Below are 23,948 nucleotides of genomic sequence, written 5' to 3' on the forward strand. Positions count from 1 at the left end.
TCCACTACATGGCACCTTAGGAAAGTGACTTCTTCCAGTAAACCTGCATCGACCAAAGATTTGAGTGGATTTAGGATGTGTGTGTGTGTGTGTGTGTGTGTGTGTGGGCATGTGTCTACATCCATCACTTGCTTCTATATGGTGGTGTTGGTCATGGAAGTGCTGTTGGTTGCAATGGTGGTGGTGGTGGTGGTGGTAGTTGTGATGGCGGTGGTGTCAGTCACAGTGGTAGTGGTGGTGGTGGTGGTGGTGGTGGTTGTGATAGCGGTTGCTATTGTTATGGTGGTGGTGGTGGTGGTTGTGATAGCGGTTGTTATTGTTATGGTGGTGGTGGTGGCGGTATTGGTTGCAGTGGTGATAGAGGTAGTGTAGGTCGAACGGTGATAGTAGTGGTGGTGATGATGATGATAGTGGCAATGGTTGTTGTTGTTGTGGTGGTGGTAGTGATAGTGGTGTGGTGGTATTAGTCACAGTGGTGATGGAGGTGGTGTTGGTTGTGATGGTCATAGTGATGGCAGTTGTTGCTGTGGTGGTGGTTGTAACCTCTGAGCCATGCGCTTTCACTCATTTTCATAATTAGCATAAAAAACTACATTAATACACCAAATCTGAAATCAATTGGAACAAAATTTAAGGCATTGAAAAGTGCGAGCCAAACAGAAAAGAACACCATTTGGCTCTCTATTTGTCCTGCATAGTTCCATAGGGAACAACAACAACAACAATGGCATGAAGAACAGAATCAAGAAATGCGGGCCCTTACCTGAAGCCATTGCTTACAGTCCCCTTCTAGAGAAATAGTCCACATGTCATTTAGCCTGGCATTACCGTCGTAACCAGCAAAGATCCAGAGCTTCTGGTCATAGACGGCGGCACCATGCGCGGCTCTGGCCACTGGCATCCTGCAATAGAAGAATCGATCCACAAAACACCATTAACAACAGGAGAAAATTCCAGAATTTTCCGATGTCTAAGCATTACCTTTTTTTTTACAGCTTTCTGATTGCTCTTTTATTCTTTTCCTTGTTTCAGTCGTTTGACTGTGGCCATGCTGGAACACCGCCTTTAGTCGAGCAAATCGACCCCAGGACTTATTCTTTGGAAGCCTAGTACTTATTCTATCAGTCTCTTTTGCCGAACTGCTAAGTTACGGGGACGTAAACACACCAGCATCGGTTGTCAAGCGATGTTGGAGGGGGCAAACACAGACACACATACACACACACACACATATATATATATATACATATACATATATATGACGGGCTTCTTTCAGTTTCCTTCTACCAAATCCACTAGTAGAAGACACTTGCCCAAGATGCCACGCAGTGGGATTGAACCTGGAACCATGTGGTTAGTAAGCAAGGTACTTACCACACAGCCACTCCTACGCCTAACTTGCTGTTAATTTTTGTTCATCATAGGGCACACGGAATCACAAGAAGTGGTTTTACGCCAGCAGAGCAGTTAGGGTATAACAGAGGGACAGAGATAGGGGTCTTCATTATTAATGTCCATCTTCCATGCTGGCATGGGTTCTATGGTTTGACAGAAGCTGGTAAAGCGGCGAGCTGGCAGAAACGTTAGCACGCCGGACGAAATGCTTAGCGGTATTTCGTCTCCCGCTACGTTCTGAGTTCAAATTCCGCCGAGGTCGACTTTGCCTTTCATCCTTTCGGGGTCGATAAATTAAGTACCAGTTATGCACTGGGGTCAATGTAATCGACTTAATCCCTTTGTCTGTCTCTGTTTGTCCCCTCTATGTTTAGCCCCTTGTGGGCAATAAAGAAATAAGAAGCTGGTAAGTTGAAGAGCTGCACTGGTTCCATTGTCTGTTTCGGCATGGTTTCAACAGCTCAATGACTTTTCTAATGCCAACCACTATAAAGAGAGTAGTGGGAAGATTTCTACATGGCACCAACATCAGTGGGGTTCCTCTCAGCTGGGAAAGGGAGTAGAACCAAGGGAAGTGTTTGTGTGCCACTTCCCTTGTATGATAGAGGGACAGAGACAGTTGTCTTACTATAGAGGAGATACTTAGCTACCTGAGTAGAAAAGAGAGGAGGGGAGCACATCATAGGCTTCTTTTAGTTTCCATCTATCAAATCCACTCACAAGGTTTTGGTTGAACCAAGATTACAATATAAGACACTTGGCCAAGGTGCCGTGCAGTGGGACTGAACCTGGAACCCATGTGGTTGGGTAGCACGGTTCTTACCACGCAACCAAATATAATGTATGTAATGTGCTTTGGACAGGACATGGTCCTTTCTCATTGCTAGAAATGGTAGTGAAGTCAAAGCAGTCCAGAAAGGGAGACACGGCAAGGCAAGAGTTATGATAATGCCTACTTACTGTCCTTCGAATTTCCATTTGAGCCATTGTCCAGTGGTGAATTTGTACTCAAAGAGGTCATTTTTGTTGGTCAAGTTGGAATTAGAATGGATGTCCCCTGTATAACCACCTGAAAAGATATCAAAAAATATATTTCAAATTATCTTTCATGTGCATGTATATATATGTATTTAAAAAAAAAATCAACCTATACATACATACATACATACATACATACATACATACATACATACATACATCAATCAACCTTTGAACGTTGCGCCTTACAGGGGCAAAGTGGTTGAGTACCTTCCGAGCGTTGGACCTGACGGAGGCAAAGTGGCTGAGATGACAGATGCCTTTCATCCTTTTGGGGTCGATTAAATAAGTACCAGTTACGCACTGGGGTTGATATAATCGACTTAATCCGTTTGTCTGTCCTTGTTTGTCCCCTCTGTGTTTAGCCCCCCTGTGAGTAGTAAAGGAATAAGAAATAAGTAATACTTTACCGAAGACAAACATGCTTTGGTCATAAACAACAGTGGAGTGATGATAGCGCTGGAGAGGAGGTGTTCCAGTAGTAAAGGCCCTGGAAGGGACAGAAAAGATGGGGGTATAATAAAAGCTGTTAAATCGGGTGATTACTGCAAAGGGACAGAAAATAACTGAATAATTTTGTGTGTGTTAGAGAGAGAGAGAGAGAGATAGAGTAACAGAGAGAGAGAAAGAGAAAGACAGAGAGTGTTTCTGGCAGAATGCAGTTACCTTTTACTTGTTTCAGTCATTTGAGTGTGGCCATGCTGGGGCACTGCCTTGAGCAACTTTTAGCCAAACAAATCAGCTCCAGGACTCTTTTTTTTTTTAAAGCCTAGTATTTAGTCTACCGCTTTCTTTTGTCAAACTCCTATGTTACGGGGGATGTAAACACACCAACACTGGTTGTCGAGCAGTGGTGGGGAACACAGACAAAAAAAAAAACGCACACACACAGATATATACATACATATATTGTAATGGCACAGGCATGGCTGTGTGGTAAGAGGCTTGCTTCCCAACCACATGGTTCCGGGTTCAGTCCCACTGTGTGGCACTTTGGGCAAGTGGCTTCTACTATAGCCTCACACTGACCAAAGTCTTGTCAGTGGATTTGATAGCCAGAAATTGAAAGAAGCCTGTTTATATATATATATAATAGGGAGAAAATCCAAAATTACAGGTAAAAACTCAATTAAAATCAATTTATAAAAAATTAAAATTAAATTGAGCTTTATAGATAAAATATATATAAAATATATATATATATATATAATCTTTTTATTATATTATATTATATTTATCTTATGATATTTACTTTACTTTATATTATACTCATTTATTGTGCTTTTAATTGTTAATTTTTCTATATGTGATAGTGGATTTTCATCGGTGAGTTCTTGAAACTTGGTTATTTTCCTTAAAACTATATATTTTATGTATATATATATATATATATATATATATATATATATATATATATATATATATAAAATACAGTGTACATTTAATACACATTAGAGATGCCCATAAAAGGACATCTAACCCGCTAGAAAGAGCAGCCAAAGTTATCTACACCACAAAATTAGGGATAATTTCGAAAAGGAATGGAAAATAAAAACATTTACCATCTATATTCCGAACCAGGTTTCAAGTTATTTTAGCAAAACAAGTTATTTTGCGAGGCCAACTATCATCAGCAGAATAGCCTAGACCGACATGCATGCACGGGGCACTCCATAGAGAACTGTGTGTGCGCATATTTGTGTGTGTGTGTGTGTGTGTGTTTGTGTGTCTGTGTTTGTCCCCTCACATCGCTTGACAACTGATGCTGATGTGTTTATGCCCCTGTAACTTAGTGGTTCAGTAGAAGAGATCGATAGAATAAGTACTAGGCTTACAAAGAATAAGTCCTGGGGTCAGTTTGTTCGACTAAAGGCAGTGCTCCAGCATGGCTGCAGACAAATCACTGAAACATGTAAAAGAATAAAGGAATATATATGATGTGCTTCTTTCAGTTTCTGTCTCTCAAATCCACTCACAAGGCTTTGGTCAGCTTGAGGCTATAGTAGAAGACACTTGCCCAAGGTGCCACAAAGTGTGACTGATCCCAGAACCATGTGATTGGGAAACACTTTTTAACCACCACATAGCCACACCTGCGTCATAACCATGCCTTCACCATAGCCACACCTGTGCCATGACCACGCCTGCACCATAAATATACATAAATATATATTGGGTTGGCAAGAAAGTAATTTCGTTTTTCACAAATAGAGTTACAATTTTTTTGAATAACTTTTGTCAACGTTAGGATTCTTTTCCTTTCGACATTAGATAGCTGTTACTTTTAGCTTATTTTTTAAGCAAATTGCACATAATTCTGTTTACAGCTGTTGGTTCAGTGTCAATTTTAACATGGAGTGTAAAAACAAACATTTGGGCCATATTTTACTTTTTTACTTCTGTAAATGCAAGAAAGCTGCTGAGGCTCTCAAAGACATATGTGAAGTTTATGGTGTTGATTACATAACAGAATGCACATGTCAGAGATATACAATCTCAACCCGTCTCTCTGTCTCTTGTCCAATCCTATGTAAAATGTCCAAACTGAAAAAAAAAAATCAATGTGAAACACTTACCTTCCCCAAGACTTATCCTTTACATCGAACCTGAGGAGATCATTCAGCATGGTTTTCCTGAAGATAAAATGGCAAAAACAGATAGAAATGACAGTCAGAAAGATTGAAAAAAGTGGTGAGCTGGCAGAACCGTTAGCACGCCGGGCGAAATGCTTAGCGGTACTTCGTCTGCCGTTACGTTCTGAGTTCAAATTCCGCCGAGGTCGACTTTGCCTTTCATCTTTTCAGGGTCGATAAATTAAGTACCAGTTACGCACTGGGGTCGATGTAATCGACTTAATCACTTTGTCTGTCCTTGTTTGTCACCCTCTATATTTAGCCCCCTGTGGGCAATAGAGAAATAAGAAAGATTGAAAACCCAGGGAAGTATCATTAACTTTTAGCATTTAAAACAGGCCACAGGCCATCCAAATATTCTCCCTGCTTTATGCTCAAATTGGTAAGATCTGACCTCTCATACCAATCCTACATAGTCATTCTATAAATAAACAAGCACATCAATGAAACATTGAAACAAGGTATCATCATCATCATCATCATAAATGTTTAATGTCTGCCCTCCATGCTGCCATGGGTTGGACAGTTTGATAGGAACTGGCCAGGCAGAAGACTGTAGTAGACTTCTGTGTCTGTTTTTGCAGGGTTTTTACAACTGGAGGCAGACTTATTACATGTGAGGAAGGGTTGTCTCAAGGCCTGGTAAAAACAGCAGTAATCAAGTGTGTGTTGCCTAGAGAGGAATATATCAAAATATTTAACAGGGAATAAATAGCATTACTAACCCGTTATCTCCACCAAAGACATAAATAGCTTCATTGAAGGCCACAACAGTGTGTTTGCTCCGTCTGGAAAAATAAAGAAGACAAAATAAGTCAGAAATCAAGAGGAACAGTATTTAAAGTTCTTATATAGGCGTAGGAGTGGCTGTGTGGTAAGTAGCTTGCTACCAACCACATGGTTCCAGGTTCAGTCCCGCTGCATGAAACCTTGGGCAAGTGTCTTCTACTATAGCCTCGGGCCGACCAAAGCCTTGTGAGTGGATTTGGTAGACGGAAACTGAAAGAAGCCCGTCGTATATATGTATATTTATATATATATATATATGTATATGTATGTGTGTGTATATGTTTGTGTGTCACTGTGTTTGTCCCACCCCCCAACATCGCTTGACAGCCGATGCTGGTGTGTTTACGTCCTCGTAACTTAGCGGTTCGGCAAAAGAGAGACCGATAGAATAAATACTAGACTTCCAAAGAATAAGTCCTGGGGTCGATTTGCTCGACTGAAGGCAGTGATTCAGCATGGCCGCTGTCAAAATGACTGAAACAAGTAAAAAAGTAAAAGAGTAAAGAGTACATAATTTAAGAGACGATCTTCCATCTGAAGAATTTCTAATAGTTCTAAAAGGTTATTTAATTCTTTTGACATCAACCCACCATGAGACAACTTGAGTTCTGAGATACACAACTTATTTTGAAAGGTTCATATTTAAGTTAAAACTGCTCGCTATAATATTAAACAGCCTTTTTGAGTTATGGCTCAAACAGTCTTAATATCCCAATATATATTTGTAGGGTGCAACTATGAGCAACATTTAGTTCCTATTTATAGCAAGGTGAGACCAACAACGTAGATACATCTGTATTCATAGGTTGTTCAGCTCCAGGTTAACCCAGATTCGATAAAAACATCAATGATCAAAACACTCCAGTCGTGACCATCTCCTCTACTTTTGGTGACTGTATGTTTTGTAATGTCCTTTTCTTATTTAAGACGGTAGAGTGTAATAAAAGGGAGATTTTACACGGTAATTTTTCAGATAAACACCTGCACGATCTTTACTAGGGGGTTAGGGTTACGGTTAGGGACAGAATTCCCTAACCCAAACCCTAAAACCCTAACCGTAACCCTAAACCTGACCCTAAACACTCTAGTGAAGATCGTGCGGGTGTTAATCTGTAAAATAACTGATTTTACTGCTATTTCTAGGCACTGATCGAACACATAAAGGTTCACTCATTGGCAACAATGAAGACGGTAGAGGGAGATTTGGCTGCTATTTCTAGCAGGTCGGATAACCACATAGAAGCTCCCACATCTGTTGATGTGGTTGTTTCCCTTGTGAACAGCCGGTGAACGGGGAAATAAATTCTCCCTTGAATTAAATTCCAGCTTTACCTTTCAAGAACTCGTCAAACATGATGTAATGGACCAAGATCTAAAGAAATGGATAATAATAATAATAATAATAATAATAATAATAATAATAATAATAATAATAATAATAATAACGATAATAATAATAATAATCCTTTCTATTATAGGCATAAAGCCTGAAATTGGAGAGAGGAAAGATGCAACACCAGGCAGTAGCACTCATGGTTTCTGATCTTAACTGATTGGAAGTGTTATCATGTACATTGTTTTGTCTTGGTACAAAAAGATGGGTTACAGCAAATATTCTGTTCAATACCACAGATTTGCTAATGCCCTGATGCAGTACCAGGCAGTGGCTCTCATGGCTTCTGATCTTAACTGATTGGAAGTGTTATCATGTACATTGTTTTGTCTTGGTATAAAAAGATGGGCTACAGTAAATATTCTGCTCAATACCACAGATTTGCTTCTCAGCTGTTTGACCTTAACCGTTGAGCATGTCTCTCAATGGCTGACATAAGTCGCTGAATCTGACAAGGATCGAACCTGTGTCGGAGATATACGCCTTTCATTGATTATCTGCTGATCTGTAAGTTATTTCGTCGCGATTCACAATGAAACGATGAGCAACAAACAGGGCGTCCACGAGACATGTTAATCGAGTTGAAATGAAATTGAAACTGAAACAAACTCGATTTTACGAACGTCAAATAGGAAATTTACCTAACTTCGGACTGATCAACGACCGAAGTGAGCGAGATATGTAGACAGAAACTGTGCGGAAGCCTGTCGAGTGTGTGTGTGTGTGAGATAGAGATTATAAATTGATGCGCTGTGCAGTTTCAATTCTTATTGTTAATCACATTAAAAGTCCTTTTTGGCGATCTTTCGATACGAGTCCGAAATATCGGCCTTTACCGAAAGATCGCCAAGGTGGTCGTAGGATGTGCTAGAAACACATCTTACGAAGTCTGTCATAAAATAAAAAAATTGTAAAAATTCCTGTCAAAACGAAGAAGAATCCAACTTTTGTGGGCCTACTGATCCGAAAACTCCACCTAAGTTTCGGAATGTTCAGAAAAGTTTTGCGAATTTGTGTTCTACACACGGAAATTCATACGGTTACGAAAATAAGTTTCATTCATAATTTTTTTAAATACATCTCCCATCCAAGACCTAAAATTTCCACTCTTTTACGAATTTTTGCTGTTAATCAGAGTTTAAGATAAGGACAGTACGAATTTTTTACTTAAATTCTAGCAATGGGGAGAAAGATATTGAAAATCAATGAATGTCAGAGTGACAAAGAAACGAGGAAGGTATCAGGTGGTCGTGAGATGTGCTAAAAACAACACCTAAATCTCCCTTAAATTACACACACACACAATTTTTTTCATAATCATATGAATTCCCGTGTATAGAGAACAAATTCGCAAAAGTTTTCTGAAAGTTCCAAAATTAAAGTTGGGGTGCTTAAACTACAGGGTGTCCACAAATCTGGGTACTTGGGGATTAACACATACTTTAAGAAATTATTATTTCTTATATTTAATTGTTTATGTTATGATTTTTTTTCTTTTACTCCATGTACCCCAGACTTTGTGGATACCCTGTAGAATTCCGCCGGAAGCAAAATCGGAGGTGGAGGGGGCACATTTGTGCAGGTATGTAATGAGTCAGTGCGAGATATACAATAACGGTGGGAGAGACAGGAGAGCCATGGCTGGATTTGCTTTCAGTTATCATAGCCCTACGCGATCAGGGCGACCCTGAAGTTTAAACAACAATTAAAAAAATTAAAAAATGTAAAATTACTGACCTTGCTCCGACAAACACGGCGCATTCTGGCATCTGTTTCCAGCAATGGACTGACTCAAAGGGCCCGAAGTCTAGGGTTAAACATTCGGCACTCTCCGGCCAGTTGTGGTCAAATTCTTTGCCCGGGGGTCGAGCTAGAGCCATGGGTGTGGTTGGATGGATTGATGGGCGAGAACTGTCACCTTATAGTTGTAGTATATATATGTTCGTTTTGTATGTGTGTATATAATATCATATGGATATATATACGTATAATGTATGCGTGTTGTCTCTGTGAGATGTCAATATTTGTGATCGTATCTATGTATGTATATGTATAACTACGTTTGTATATTTGTGTTTGAGAGTGCGTTTGTGTGTGCCTCTATGTGTGTGGATGTATGTATTTGTGTATACATATATATATATATATATATATATATATACAGCTATGTATCTGTATATATTTATATGTAGATTATGTTGTTTATAGTTTCAGCTCGGAGCTGCGGCCATGCTGATGCACCGCCGTGTAATGTATATAATGTGTGTGTATATGTATCTGTATATATTTATGTGTAGATGTATATAATGTGTGTGTCTATGTTGACAGATGGGACGATGTGACGGTACCGTAATTACAATTAGCCGGTCAATACACCACCACCACTGACACACCGCCGCACTCCTATAGACATCGCAGTCATCTGCGCTACCAATTAACCGCAAAATCCAACTGCAATCGCCGATAAAACCTACATAATTCCCCAAGTTTTCTTCATAATCTAAACGTTTTACTCAACACACGGCCATAAATCGCCGCTCACGCAACGGATCATGGGATAGCAATTGTCTGCTGGAACCATTCGTTTCGTTTCGTTTCGTTTCGTTTTTCGTCGGAACATGCCGCGACATTTCCGAAACGTAACACTTCGTGTTTTTTTATTAAACTTGGGACTTAATTGCTTATTTATTTATTTATCTTTTACTTATTTCTGTCATTGGACTGCGGCCATGCTGGGGCACAGCCTTGTAGAGTTTAGTTGAACAAATTCGACAACAATTTTTTTTTTCTTTTAATCTAAACGTGGCACTTATTCTTTCGGATTCCTTTGTCGAACCGCTGGCACTGTCAGAATAGGAATTTTGAAAGAAGTTTCTATAAAACTAGTTTTTAAACATAGAATAGCTGGGGGGCGAGGAGAAGCACCAGAAAAAATAGTTATCTAAGGGGTCCAGAGATAAAAAAAAAAAAAAAAAAAGGTTCAGAACCACTGATTTAAAGGATCAACTAGGCTGTTGTAAAGTTCTACCTTCAATCTCTGTGGTCGGTTTCACATAAACTTCCAGTTGTTTGCTTCCATTACTCCATTGCTGGAAGAGTCTACTCCAATGGAGTCTACTGCATTGCTGGAAGAGTCTACTCCAATGCTGGAGGAGTTTTCTCTCCGTGAAGAATTGGCTGGAACTCGTTATCTCTAATTGCTGTCAGTGAAACAATATGCTACAACAATTATATGGCGTTGATGAATATTTGGTCTATTGTGAACATTTCCTACCATTTGTTGTTGCCATCCTGGTTCACGAAAAGGGAAAAAAACCAAAGCACATGTCACCAGGTTCCAAATTCAAACAGGATCTATTTTAAAACGGGGGCCACATTTTTCATTAATGTTTTACGTAGTGTTTTTGGTACCAATCACCAAATGTATTCAGTTGTTTACATTTACTCCTTTGGCTGATTAAGCGATGTAAAGCGTATTTAATCTCCATACCTTCGTTTTATTTGCTTTTTTCATTTTAAATTTGCTTTAACCCTAACCCTAACCCTAACCCTAGGGTTAGGGTTAGGGTTAGGGTTAATTTTTTTCAGAATCGTTTGTTTATGTAGTCGGCACTTAATGTATATCGACTGAATGGACGTCAGTGATTGGTTGAAATTACAGAAATACGACAACTTTAACATGGAATAACTTATGGATTTCTTTTTTTTTTAAGAAGACTAAGAGAAAAAGATGTTTTATATGACACATTCTACCAGTGTTCCAAGTTTCAAAGTGTTTCGTTAATGAAAAATGTGGCCCCTGTTTTAAAAAAGATCCTTCAAACACAAAATGTTGAGAATAATCAGGGACACATCAGCAGTTATTTGCTTTATTTTATGACAGAACTCTTTTACTCTTTTACTTGTTTCAGTCATTTGACTGCGGCCATGCTGGAGCACCGCCTTTAGTTGAGCTAATCGACGCCAGGTCTTATTCTTTTGTAAGCCTAGTACTTATTCTATCGGTCTCTTTTTGCCGAACCTCTAAGTTACGGGGACGTAAACACACCAGCATCGGTTGTCAAGTGATGGTGGGGGGACAAACACAGACACAAAAACACACATACATATATATATATACATATACACATATATACGACGGGCTTCTTTCAGTTTCCGTCTACCAAATCCACTCACAAGGCTTTGGTCGGCCCGAGGCTATAGTAGAAGACACTTGCCCAAGGTGCCACGCAGTGGGACTGAACCCGGAACCATGTGGTTGGTAAGCAAGCTACTTACCACACAGCCACTCCTGCGCCACAGTTAAGAAATAAATATATGACGAAATTTAAATTTTGAATTTAGTTTTAATCATAAAAATTACATCTCTCAGCAGCTAAAAACATTTGTGCTTTTTTTGGTTTTATGTGCATATAAGTTCAAATGTTTTCCATTAAAAATCAAACCATTTTTCTTTAGCACACTCATCGAAATGCTTAGCAGCATTTCATTTGGTTTCACGTTCTCTGAGTTCAAATTCTGCCAAGGTCAATAAGACTTAAACCAAACCCCACCATAACAAAAAAATCAAAAAAAAACAAACTGATGCAATACAGTTATCGGGAAGTTCTTGTACTCCCGACAACACCCCCAACAAAAACAAAAACAAAAAAAAAAACACAATGTTGCACACACCTCTGCAACATGGAGCTGTTGTAGGTGATGCTGCAGAAATTTGCCTGAAACTATCAAATGTCGAATGATGACGACGACGACGATGATGATGATGATGATGATGATGATGATGGTGGTGATGCTGCTGATGATGATGACAATAATAATTGTTTCTATTTTAGGCTGAGGGCCAGAAATTTGGCAGATGGGGGGGTTAGCTGCTCATACTGGCCTCAGTACTTCAATGGTACTTTATTTTATCCACCCTGCACACAAAAAAGAAAAAATTTAAAAAAAAGGCATTTTGTCCTACATTTTACTGATTTTACCAACCCATTATATTATTAATCAACAGCTCATAAGATGGGCAGAAGGTCCACAAATCTGACGGATAGTGTTAGCTGATTCTATCAGCCTCACTATTTAGCTGGTACTTCATTTTATCAATCCCAGTGGAATTTGGACTGAGAAGGCAAACAGGGCTTGAACGAACACCACAAGGTACTTTTGTCTGATCGCTCCAGTGATCCTCGTGACACTCCACGGTAAATCATACTTCACATGGTCCTCTTGACCAGGAAATAGAGATCAGCAAAAAACACCACAGTGCCTAATAGGATCCCAACAGACATTTGCTGAAATAAACAAGAGGAAACAGTAACGAGTTAATTAAGGATCTAATTAAAGAATTGCAAAATTATTAATTATCAATGTTCCTAACACAATATTTTACAAACATTTAATTTCATCATTCTGGTACCAACGTCGCCTTCCTGGCACGTGATAAGACATTCGAGCGAGATCGTTGCCAGTCAGGGGGCACTGGCCACAGATACGATTTTGGTTTTACTTGACTCAACAGGTCTTTTCAAGCATATCGTATCACCTGACGCATCAAGGGTCCTCTTAAATGGGCTGGACATGCATCACTGGCATTGGCCATGGCTGCAATCTCAATTTAGTTGCCAGGTCTTCTCCAAAGGTCTTGATCTCCTGTCAATGCCTCTGTGAGGCCCAATGGTCAAAGGTCATGCATCACCACCTCATCCCATGTCTTTCTGGGTCTACCTCTTCCACAGTTTCCGGATCTTTTTTAAAACGGGGGCCACATTTTTCATTAACGAAACACTTTGAAACTTGGAACACTGGTAGAATGTGTCATATAAAACATCTTTTTCTCTTAGTCTTCTTAAAAAAAAAAAGAAATCCCTAAGTTATTCCATGTTAAAGTTGTCGTATTTCTGTAATTTCAACCAATCACTGACATCCATTCAGCCGATATACATTAAGTGCCGACTACATAAACAAACGATTCTGAAACAATTAACCCTAACCCTAGGGTTGGGGTTAGGGTTAAAGCAAATAAAACGAAGGTATGGAGATTAAATACGCTTTACATCGCTTAATCAGCCAAAGGAGTAAATGTAAACAACTGAATACTTGTCAGTGATTGGTTGAAATTATCGAAATAAGACAATTTTTTACATGAAATAAATTTGAATACAAAAATATTTTTCTGTCAAAATAGATAAGTATACGAAGTTTGAAAGTCTTTCCGTACCAAAAACACTACGTAAAACATTAATGAAAAATGTGGCCCCGTTTTAAAATAGATCCCAGTTTCCTTCAACAGAGAGTGTGTGGCACACACGGAACACTCACAAATACATACAGACACACACATAAGCTGCATGAACGCAAAAAAAAACTATAAAAATGAAAACGATTCAAATGAACATTTGCAACTGTGCAGTAACTTACAATGGCAATGTCTGGTTCCTCCATACTGGCTTCTGCAGCTTTGTAACCGAAGGCAAAAGCACCGCCAACAGTGAGGACAAAATTCACAACAGCGATTATCTGAAGGTTCATGGCTTTCACTGAAATAAAAAAGATAGGACATGACAATACGCTGTAAGTTAAGAGGAGAATAAAAGTGATGAATTATTGATGTTGGGATACTGTAAGGGGAAGAATTATGGTGGGATCGCTCACCCGAAGTAACCCTTATGCTTCTTACTAATTGCTTGTGATTAACTCTAACAACTTGCATTATATCCGAGAGACATTACAGAACCCCTATATATGCATCGCATATCATCATCATTTAACGTCCATTGTCCATGTTGGGACGGGTTAGACGATTTGACCAGGGCTGGAAAGTTGGAAGGCTGCACCACACTCCAGTCTGATTTGGTATGGTTTCTACAGCTGGATGCCCTTCTTAATGCTAACTGCTAACCACTCTGAGAGTGTAATGGATGCTTTTACATGCCACTGGTCGGTACCGAAAGGGTTAAACCCCCAAAACCAATCATTGCAAAGCAGACTGCTTACCACACAGCCATCAAAAAATACATTGTCAAATATATGTATTGAAACACTCACATTCCTTGCCAACGTTTCCATCCACAATTTTTTTCTGAAATAAAACAAATATACACACAGTTAAGAAGATATATGGGTGGGGAGTTAGATAAGGCTTATGAGATAATCTCTTTTCTCTCTCCCTCTCACTCACTCATCCTCATCGTTTAACGTCCGCTTTCCATGCTAGCACGGGTTGGACGATTTGACTGAGGACTGGTGAAACCAGATGGCTACACCAGGCTCCATCATCATCATCATCATCATCGTTTAACGTCCGCTTTCCATGCTAGCATGGGTTGGATGATTTGACTAAGGACTGGTGAAACCGGATGGCTACACCAGGCTCCATCATCATCATCATCGTTTAACGTCCGCTTTCCATGCTAGCATGGGTCGGACGATTTGACTGAGGACTGGTGAAACCGGATGGCTACACCAGGCTCCAATCTGATCTGGCAGAGTTTCTACAGCTGGATTTCCCTTCCTAACGCCAACCACTCCGAGAGTGTAGTGGGTGCTTTTACGTGCCACCGGCACGAAGGCCAGTCAGGCGGTACTGGCAAAGGCCACGCTCAAAATGGTGTATTTTACGTGCCACTCGGACAGGAGCCAGTTCGGTTACGACCACGAGGGTTCCAGTTGATCCAATCAACGGAACAGCCTGCTCGTGAAATTAACATGCAAGTGGCTGAGCACTCCACAGACACATGTACCCTTAATGTAGTACACGGGGGATATTCAGTGTGACACAGTGTGACAAGGCTGACCCTTTGAATTACAGGCACAACAGAAACAGGAAGAAAGAGTGAGAGAAAGTTGTGGTGGAAGAGTACAGCAGGGTTCGCCACCATCCCCTGTGAAATTAACGTGCAAGTGGCTGAGCACTCCACAGACACATGTACTCTTAACGTAGTACACAGGGATATTCAGCGTGACACAGTGTGTGACAAGGCTGACCCCTTTGAATTACAGGCACAACAGAAACAGGAAGAAAGAGTGAGAGAAAGTTGTGGTGGAAGAGTACAGCAGAGGTCACCACCATCCCCTGCCGGAGCCTCGTGGAGCTTTTAGGTGTTTTTGCTCAATAAACACTCACAACGCCCGGTCTGGGAATCGAAACCGCGATCCTATGACCGCAAGTCCGCTGCCCAAACCACTGCGCCTCCACTGAATGATATACACACAAAAACAAACACACACACACACATTACTGGTAGAAAGAGACATAGACACGGAGTATTAGAGATACTTACAGTTCTGTTGACATTTCGTGTCATTTGTTTGTATTCACTGTTTTCCGCCTCTCTCTTCAGTCTTTGAATTCTGACCTCCAGCTCTGCACTCTAGACACACAGACAGACAGACAAAGAGACAGACAATAAGCCGCAACAAAGTAAAACTGAAAGTAAAAATATCCAGTAACTAGAGAAAAGTATGGAGTTCAAAGTCGGCAAGGAAACTGAAAGTGGGGTTTTTTCTGGCAAACAGTGGAGTGAGTCTGTTCTTCCATACGGGGCCCGAAACAGGATGGATGCTCGCTAAAGCATTGCAGAAGCAGTCGGATGGTTGTTATACGAGGATGCTTTGAATGGCACTTTGAACGTCTCCTGGAAGAGTCATGCAACAAACGCTGACTTATACCAGGGACTACCAAAAGTAACATTGAAGATACAGCATGTTGCTGACACTCGGTCGCTTACGACAACGTCGAAGGTTTCCAGTTGATCTGATCAACGGAACAGCCTGCTCGTGGAATTAACGTGCAAGTGGCTGAGCACTCCACAGACACGTGTACCCTTAACGTAGTTCTCGGGGGATATTCAGCGTGACACAGTGTGTGACAAGGCTAACCCTTTGAATTACAGGCACAACAGAAACAGGAAGTAAAGAGTGAGAGAAAGTTGTGGTGGAAGAGTACAGCAGGGTTCGCCACCATGCCCTGCTGGAGCCACATGGAGCTTTTTAGGTGTTTTCGCTCAATAAACACACACAACACCCGATCTGGGAATCGAAACCGCGATCCTACGACCGCGAGTCTGCTGCCCTAACCACTGGGCCGTTGCGCTACCATTTGTATGCATGAAAACAGTTGCATCAAGAAGTGCCGAGCTCTAATTGTGGAGGGGATGTGAGAAAGGGGGAGCCCCAGGAAGACGTGGGACAAAGTGGTGAGAAAGGATCTTCAGGTGTTGGGCCTCACAGAGGGGATGGCAGGGGACTGAGACTCCTGGCGGTTTGCTGTGCTTGGGAAGATGTGTCAAGCGAAGTAAATATGTGGCCATCCTTGTATACAGGCATGTCTCCTGCATCTCTCTTCAGCTGAGTGTTCCAAATCTCGTGGGTTCATGGGTGCTGGTACCACGTAAAAAGCACCTGTGCCAGTACCAAGTAGACGCACCCGTGTCGGCGCTGTGTTTAAAAACACCCTGTACACTCTGTGAAGTGGTTGGCATTAGGAAAGGCACTCAACTGTAGAATCCATGCGAAAGCAGAAATGGAGCCTGGACGGTCCTTCAGCTGGTCAAACCGTCCAACCCATGCCAGCATGAAAAACGGATGTTAAATGATGATGATGGTCACAAGAGAACTACCTTTGATCAGATTCTCGATTCGAGCACGATTTACCTGGGGCTAAACAACATCAGTATCAAAAAGGCTTACCCTTTGAGGAGGTTCATATTTCTGTAAATGTAATTCAGAGTCTGTTATCATTTCGTGAATATAAAGAGGTTCTGTTCTCTCTGAAAAGTCAAAATGAAACACGAGGAGAAAGGTGAAAAAAAAAAAAAGAGGCATGGCTTGTGGTAAGAAGTTCGTTTCCCAACCACATGGTTCTAGGTTCAGTCCCACTTTGTGACACCTAGGGCAAGTGTCTTCTATTATAATCTTGGGCTGACCAAAGCTCTCTGATATGGTAGATGGAAACTGAAAGAAGCCCACCTGATATATATGTGTGTGTGTGTGTGTGTGTTTATAACCACATGGTTCTGGGTTCAATCACACTGTGTGGCACCTTGGGCAAATGTCTTCTACTATAGCCTCGGGCCGACCAAAGCCTTGTGAGTGGATTTGGTAGACGGAAACTGAAAGAAGCCCGTCGTATATATGTATATATATATATATATATGTATATGTTTGGGTGTCTGTGTTTGTCCCCCCAACATCGCTTGACAACCGATGCTGGTGTGTTTACGTCCCTGTAACTTAGCGGTTCGGCAAAAGAGACTGATAGAATAAGTACTAGGCTTACAAAGAATAAGTCCTGGGGTCGATTTGCTCAATAAACACTCACAACGCCCGGTCTGGGAATCGAAACTGCAATCCTATGACCGCGAGTCCGCTGCCCTAACCACTGGGCCACTGCGCCTCCACCATCCAACCCATACAAGCATGGAAAAGCAGATGTTAAAATGATGAAGATACCAATGACCATGATTTATTAAAATTACTGTAATGAATTCCATTGTAATTATTGTACCTCCATTGTTTGTTTCCCCAAGATGACGCATTCATGATCAAAAGATTTAACCATTTGCCCATCCAAAGCATTTTCAGCAGTGTCCTAAATGTCCATGCTTGTTTTCAAACTTTTAGCCAGCCCACGTTTCATACAATCTGAATAATATAAAGCTTTCTTTTCATAAGTTCCAAGTTACTCTGGTGGTTGAAAAAATTGGGAATGCATATCATACATGATGTATGGACACCAGGGAAATATACTTTGCGTATCACATGTATTACCGATGCCCACACTAAGCATTTTTGTAAGTTTATCCTCAGTGTTCTTGCTTGTTTTCAGACTTTTGGTTCACACGTTTCACAGAGGCAATGACAAGAGACTGAAACTGTTGGCGATTTGCTGTGCCTGAGAAGACATCAAGCTCAGTGAAATCGTAGTTTGATTCCAGGCAGTGACCTGAATAATAATAATAATAATAACATCGAAAAATACCTTAGGAATGAGAACCCCAGTTAGAAATTTCCCCCAAGACACCTGATGGAGGCTGGAGGGTATATCAGCCGAAACGGTGTGTTAACAACAAACAAGATGAGGACAAATATCCGTCGAATGTAAATAATGTAATACACCTGTTTGTTGCTTATACACCTGTCTTCATCTTTTGTTTTTTTGTAAATTCCAACTATATATATATATATATATAAAGACTATAAAATGGGACAAGAACGCAAAACATCCAGATAAACGATTCAAGCTGATCAAAGCCTTGTGAATGGATTTGGTAGATGGAAACTGAAAGAAGCCTGTCATGTATATGTATGTGCATGTGTGTATGTTTGTGTGTCTATGTTTGTCCCCCCGCAAACATCGTTTGTCAACCGATGCTGGTGTGTTTACGTCCCCATAACTTTCATAGTTTGACAAAACAGACTGATAGAATAAGTACTAGATTTAAAAGGAAAAAAAATTCTTCAAGGTGGTGCCCCAGCATGGCTGCAGACTAATGACTGAAAATAAGTGAAAGACAACAAATAAACAACAAAAACAAAAATAAAATTCCAAATTTTCATTAGATTTTTCAAAATATCAAAACATCTGGAAACAACAACAATAACGAAAGAATATAAATAATGTTTGTCTTGTATTCATATCCAGGATGTAGAAATCTGTCCCAATCTTTTGTCACTTTACTTTATCGACCCTCTAAAGGGATGAAAGGAAAAGTTAAACCTCTATGGGTTTAGAACTCCGATTGTAAGAGTTTGGATTTAAATACTAGAGGAGTTATTCTGTACAATGATCTACCGATTCTGTCATACCCCCATCATAGCGTTGGTGATTTTTTTAAATATCTGCAGGTGGCACTGTTAACAGCCCGGTAGGTTTTAGCACATCAATTCCATGATGCAACGTAGAAACACGCGGGCAGCCGAGAGCAACGAGGGAATTGGCAAACTCCGACATTGTCTTTGTAAGGGTGCCGATTACCACTTTGACCTGCAGTCGATGATTGGTGAGGATCTGTGCCATTTGGGTCGACATGAGGGTTCCGTCGGCATTGAAAGCATTGTGGAAAGGAATATTAATGCTCCCTGGTACGGTGCCCCGCTTGAAGTCTTCTGCGGATCTTATGTCGATAATCAGTAGTTTGGGTTTTGCAGTTGGACTCCTCGAAACTGAAGCCGTTCTCAGTTCCCCGAGGTCTATCAAGTCTTCAGCTGATATTCTTGGACACTTCTCGAGTTTCAGTTCTTCGATTGGAATGTTGTCTTTTGAGAGTTCATTGGTCTGCTGGTTGTTGTAATCTTTGGTGTAATAGGAGGTGCTTGTCCGAGAGTGTGGCCACACGGACTTTTTGGACACGTGTGCATGCTGACGGAACGTTGCACTTTTTGGTGTGCTGCAGAAAATTTTGATGGAATCTTGGACGCATTTTTCAATATCAATTTCTGGCATGTCGGAGAAGAGGAGGATGCAATCGTTAAAGCCATATGCCAGAAGTCTATCACGGAGCTGGTGTAAGATAGCAACACCAATACACAACGGAAAAGACGAGTTGCCAAGCAACAACGTGTCCCAGAGATGAACAATTTTGTGCAGAGGAAATACATGGGCATACATTGTCAAGAACCAAGGAATCGCATACAGATCCGGGATAAAGCCAATAGCATCAAGATGGTTACTTAATTCGGGATCATGATAGGCAACCAAATGGGAGAATACAGCTAGATATTCCTGGATGACAGGTGAGTTATCCTTCAGGAAAAATTTATTCAGGTATTTTGGTATAAAAGCATCCAGGCATGCAAAAGCCAGAGCTTCGTTATTGAAATTCAGAGCCAAGAATGGAGCACACAAGGAATCAAGTCCTTGCCAATAGACGTACTCGGAATGGCTGATGATCCAGGCTTTTAAAATTCGCTTGAATTTTTTGTGAGCTTCAGGTGATGACAGTAACTCGTGATACTGATGACAACGTGGTATATCTACTTCAATTTGTCGGTCAGTTGGTGTAGGGGTTTCTTTATCAATGGAATCGTAACGAACTTGGATGTCGCCTTCAACCTCAAGCAGTGCCGCCCACACCTGAGCTCGGTACAAAGGTGGCGTGTCGACCCTGGCTTCTCTCCAGATGTGGGCTTTTTTGAATGGATAGCCCAACAGCAAGCGTTCGTACAGAATAATACGGTGAAACTGGTACTCAACGTCTTTTTCTCGAATGATAAGGGGTAACGTAGCTGCCTGAGAGAGGTCACCACTGCTGGGAGACGTCGGTAGACCTCTGAGCATCTCTTTCTCATCTTCTAATAAGGGGTAGTAGAACGCATCACCAATATCCTTCAGTCTATTTCTAAGCTGTTCCTGTGACAACGCTATCATGGTGTTGTCCAAAAGTTCAGACTGGTCGCGCTTTTGACCAAACCATTCGCCAGTGTTCAAAATAAAGCAAGGTAAAAGAGTAACCGGCGGTCTTGATTTGATCAAGCCAGCCCGCTTAAGAACAGACTCAAGGTCACCCCCAGCCAGTCTCCACAGGTAATACACTTCTTCCATCGTCCGTTGAGAGAGGTTGTCGACTTTTTTCATCAATGCGATCTGACCCTCGGTGGGGAGCTCCAAATGCTTCAAGTCGATTTTACTGGAAAAAAACTGAATACCATTCAGGTAAGGAACTTCCCGGGGTATTTTCGATGCAAAAGCTTTATGCTGAAGCAATTCCGAAGAGGACAAGCGATTGGTGGGGCTCGCGGTCAGGCATTTTTTTAACATGTCGACTGTCTCGGGAGAGAGTGTCTTCACAACATCTTCCAATTTGTTGTCTTTCAGGATTATATCCATGGGCTCGTATTCAGAATTGACGAAAGCCAAAACTTTACTGATGGTCTGCTGTAAAGTCGCTGTCGCCCATAGTTGACGACCAACAAATGCCTCCAGCAGGACAAGACCCAGGGACCAAATATCGACTTTCGGTCCTAAATTAAGCTGCACGACAGCGTTACTGAATTCATCGACCACTACGGGGCCGCAACAGATGACTTCGGGTGCCATATAGCGGACCAGGCCGAGTGGGTAGGCAACGTTCTGTCCCCATTCGGTCATATAGTTCATACCGTACTTTGAAATTTTCACATTGCCTTCATTATCGAATAGAATAGTATCGGGACACAGGTTTTTAACAATAATGTTTTTCTTACTCAGATAGTCCAGCCCTTCGATGATGTCAAACGCCATTTTCAGCAAGTCTGCTTCGTTCGTCGGTAATCGTTCTTTCATTCGCTGAGCCAAGTTGTTTTTGTAGTGTTCGGCGACAACAATCAGCCGTTCGTGTTTGCCGCGAGACACATGTATGTACTTGCAGAGGCTGGGATGTCCCAGCGTAGTCAAATACTGGAATTTGCCGAGAATCTTGATGGAGTTGGGTGTTAAGGGCAGACCGTTCGCACCGCATTTGTCGTTCGGATGACAAGAGGCAAAAAACGTCGTCACACTAAACTCGGCTTCGCCAACTTTCGACATGGTTCTGATTGTTATTATTATTATTATTATTCTTTCTTTCTTTTTTTTTTTTTTTTCCTACACGTAAACAAGTAACCGTCCCTCGGAGATAAACAAACTGGTTTCTGATCGCCCAAAAACAGACAATCGGTACGTGAAAAAAAGCTAGAAATATATCAATCAGCTACTTAACACTTCCAGCAGGCCAGCAAGCAGTCGTAACATGCTTGATTTTCCTTTCTTATTTTCTGGTTCCCACAAACAGAAACCGAGACAATGTCGCGGTGAAACATGACTAAATCAAAAATGTACGCCCTCCGGAAGTTGCTCTTAGATTATCTCCCCTCGTTAAACACCCGCTTCTTCCTGTTTTCATCACGTGATGTTTATACTGGGTGAAGCTGTTGCTGTTTAACCCTCGGTCAGTGACAATCCAGCAGCCCTACAATAAAAAGTATAGGTAGTTAATGCTCATCTCGCCCTTCGTGGGCGGAAATTCTGGTATGGGCACCCCCATAACTTTATTTTGGGGAATTTTCTGGAAACTTTTACGAATTTGTGTTCTACAGATGCAAATAAAAAAATTTTTTTTAAATTCTTTTGTGTGATTTAAGGGTGATTTAGCTGTTATTTTTACAACTTACGACCACTCAATGCCTTCCACATATTTATGTGTGTGTGTGTGTATATAACTTTGGGGAAGAACCACCCGTCTTTAAGAAACGAGAATTCAGTTACCTCCCTTAGTTGTCACCACTTTCTTAATTCGAATGCCGGTTTGTTTGTTATTCTCACAGATCATACGGAAGGCTATCTTTCGTAGTCATATATATATATATATATATATATATATATATATATATATATATAATCATTTTTTGTATCTTTTACTTGTTTCAATCATTTGACTGCGGCGCCATGCTGGGGCACCGCCTTGAAAAGTTTCGTGAGAGAAAAAAAATCGATTAGATTTATTTTTAAGTCTGGTACTTATTTCATCGATCGCTTTTATTTACCGAACCGGCATAACTACAGGGTTTTACCCGAGACCTAAACACACCAACACCGGTTGTCAAGCGGTGGTGGGGGACAAACACAAAGGCACGCACGCATACACACACATATATGGTTAGGGCAGCGGACTTGCGGCCATAGGATCGCCGTTTCGATTCCCAGACACTGACTTGTGTTTTGGCTAATTGTCATTAACACTTTCGTGTTAGCACTAGGCTCCGGGTCTTATATATATACGACAGACTTTTTTCAGTTTCCGTATAGCAAATCTACTCACAAGGCTTTGGTCAGCCCGAGGCTATAGCAGAAGACACTTTGCTCAACGGGCTTGTTTCAATTTCGTCTCCAGGTCCACTCACCAGACTTTGGTCGGCCCAGAGCGATAGTAGACACCTGCCCGATCTAGTGACCATGTGATCGGAGGCAAGCAAACCTCTTACTATACAGTCATGCATATAGAGACACGTTGTATACAGACAGAAAGTTTCACTCATTAAAGACTCGATAAGAATGTGTTTGTTTGTTTGTTTTTATAAATATTTACCTTTATTCAAAGCTTCTAAGGAAATCTTCACCAGTTTCAGAGGAACAACGGCGATGTTGTCGCCCCGATCTTTGCGGGAGCCCGATTCTTGGAGCAATTTGTCCAGTTCATGCTTGACCGATTTCTCCAGGTGGTCACTGTGTAAAGATTCTTGTAAATAGCTTTTGAGTTGCTGCGACAGACGCAATTCCGGAACGTACATGCTTCCCGTTGTTGTTCCTCGTAACCAGACGCGACCTCCGAGATGACGACTTAAACAGATGACGTCATTAAACTAAGACGGCAATAATGTCGACGTCACAGAAAAGAGTAACTAGTTACCAAGATCTGTCGTTTCTTTAGTTTCCTTTTCCTCTCCAGAAGATTAGATTGGTCATCGCAGACTATGATGAGCCAGGGGCGGAATTCTGGTTTAAGCACCCCGTATAATCCATCATATATATTTTTTATTTTGGGGGGAATTTTCAGAAAACATTTGCAAATTTGTGTTCTCTACACGGGAATACATACGATTTTATTTTTATCTGTTCTAGTCATTAGACTGCGGCCATGCTGGAACACTGCTTTGTAGAACTTTTAGTCGAATGAATCGACCTCAATACTAGCATGGGTTGGACGGTTTGACTGAGGACTGGTGAAACCAGAAGGCTATACCAGGCTCCA

The 23,948-nt window shown here is 41.1% G+C and overlaps 3 protein-coding genes across 3 annotated transcripts in view; all 3 read right to left on the reverse strand.

Annotated features, from left to right (window-relative positions):
- Nucleotides 1-10,715, reverse strand: part of LOC106871513 (leucine-zipper-like transcriptional regulator 1) — a 28,636-nt gene extending 17,921 nt beyond the window's left edge. Inside the window, exons 1-6 of the mRNA XM_089346390.1 lie at nucleotides 8,986-10,715; nucleotides 5,792-5,854; nucleotides 5,010-5,066; nucleotides 2,844-2,923; nucleotides 2,356-2,464; nucleotides 764-902 (exon numbers count right to left, since the gene is read on the reverse strand). Of these exons, the coding sequence (XP_089202516.1) occupies nucleotides 764-902; nucleotides 2,356-2,464; nucleotides 2,844-2,923; nucleotides 5,010-5,066; nucleotides 5,792-5,854; nucleotides 8,986-9,128 (591 nt within the window). The 5' untranslated portion in view covers nucleotides 9,129-10,715. The remainder of the gene's footprint in view (nucleotides 1-763; nucleotides 903-2,355; nucleotides 2,465-2,843; nucleotides 2,924-5,009; nucleotides 5,067-5,791; nucleotides 5,855-8,985) is intronic.
- An 859-nt stretch (nucleotides 10,716-11,574) lies between these two features.
- LOC106871514 (vacuolar ATPase assembly protein VMA12) lies at nucleotides 11,575-23,487 on the reverse strand. Its single transcript, XM_089346400.1, has 6 exons — nucleotides 23,286-23,487; nucleotides 16,933-17,012; nucleotides 15,525-15,614; nucleotides 14,290-14,323; nucleotides 13,663-13,781; nucleotides 11,575-12,536 (listed from the first exon to the last, which is right to left on the reverse strand). The coding sequence occupies exons 1-6, from the start codon at nucleotides 23,485-23,487 to the stop codon at nucleotides 12,459-12,461; spliced, it is 603 nt and encodes a 200-aa protein (XP_089202526.1). The 3' UTR covers nucleotides 11,575-12,458.
- LOC106871517 (TBC domain-containing protein kinase-like protein) lies at nucleotides 18,783-23,425 on the reverse strand. Its single transcript, XM_089346389.1, has 2 exons — nucleotides 23,286-23,425; nucleotides 18,783-22,169 (listed from the first exon to the last, which is right to left on the reverse strand). The coding sequence occupies exon 2, from the start codon at nucleotides 21,746-21,748 to the stop codon at nucleotides 19,076-19,078; it is 2,673 nt and encodes an 890-aa protein (XP_089202515.1). The 5' UTR covers nucleotides 21,749-22,169; nucleotides 23,286-23,425; the 3' UTR covers nucleotides 18,783-19,075.
- Nucleotides 23,488-23,948: the final 461 nt, after the last annotated feature.

The sequence above is a fragment of the Octopus bimaculoides genome, chromosome 30 (assembly GCF_046866305.1).
Source record: "Octopus bimaculoides isolate indiv1 chromosome 30, ASM4686630v1, whole genome shotgun sequence".
Taxonomy (NCBI): domain Eukaryota; kingdom Metazoa; phylum Mollusca; class Cephalopoda; order Octopoda; family Octopodidae; genus Octopus; species Octopus bimaculoides.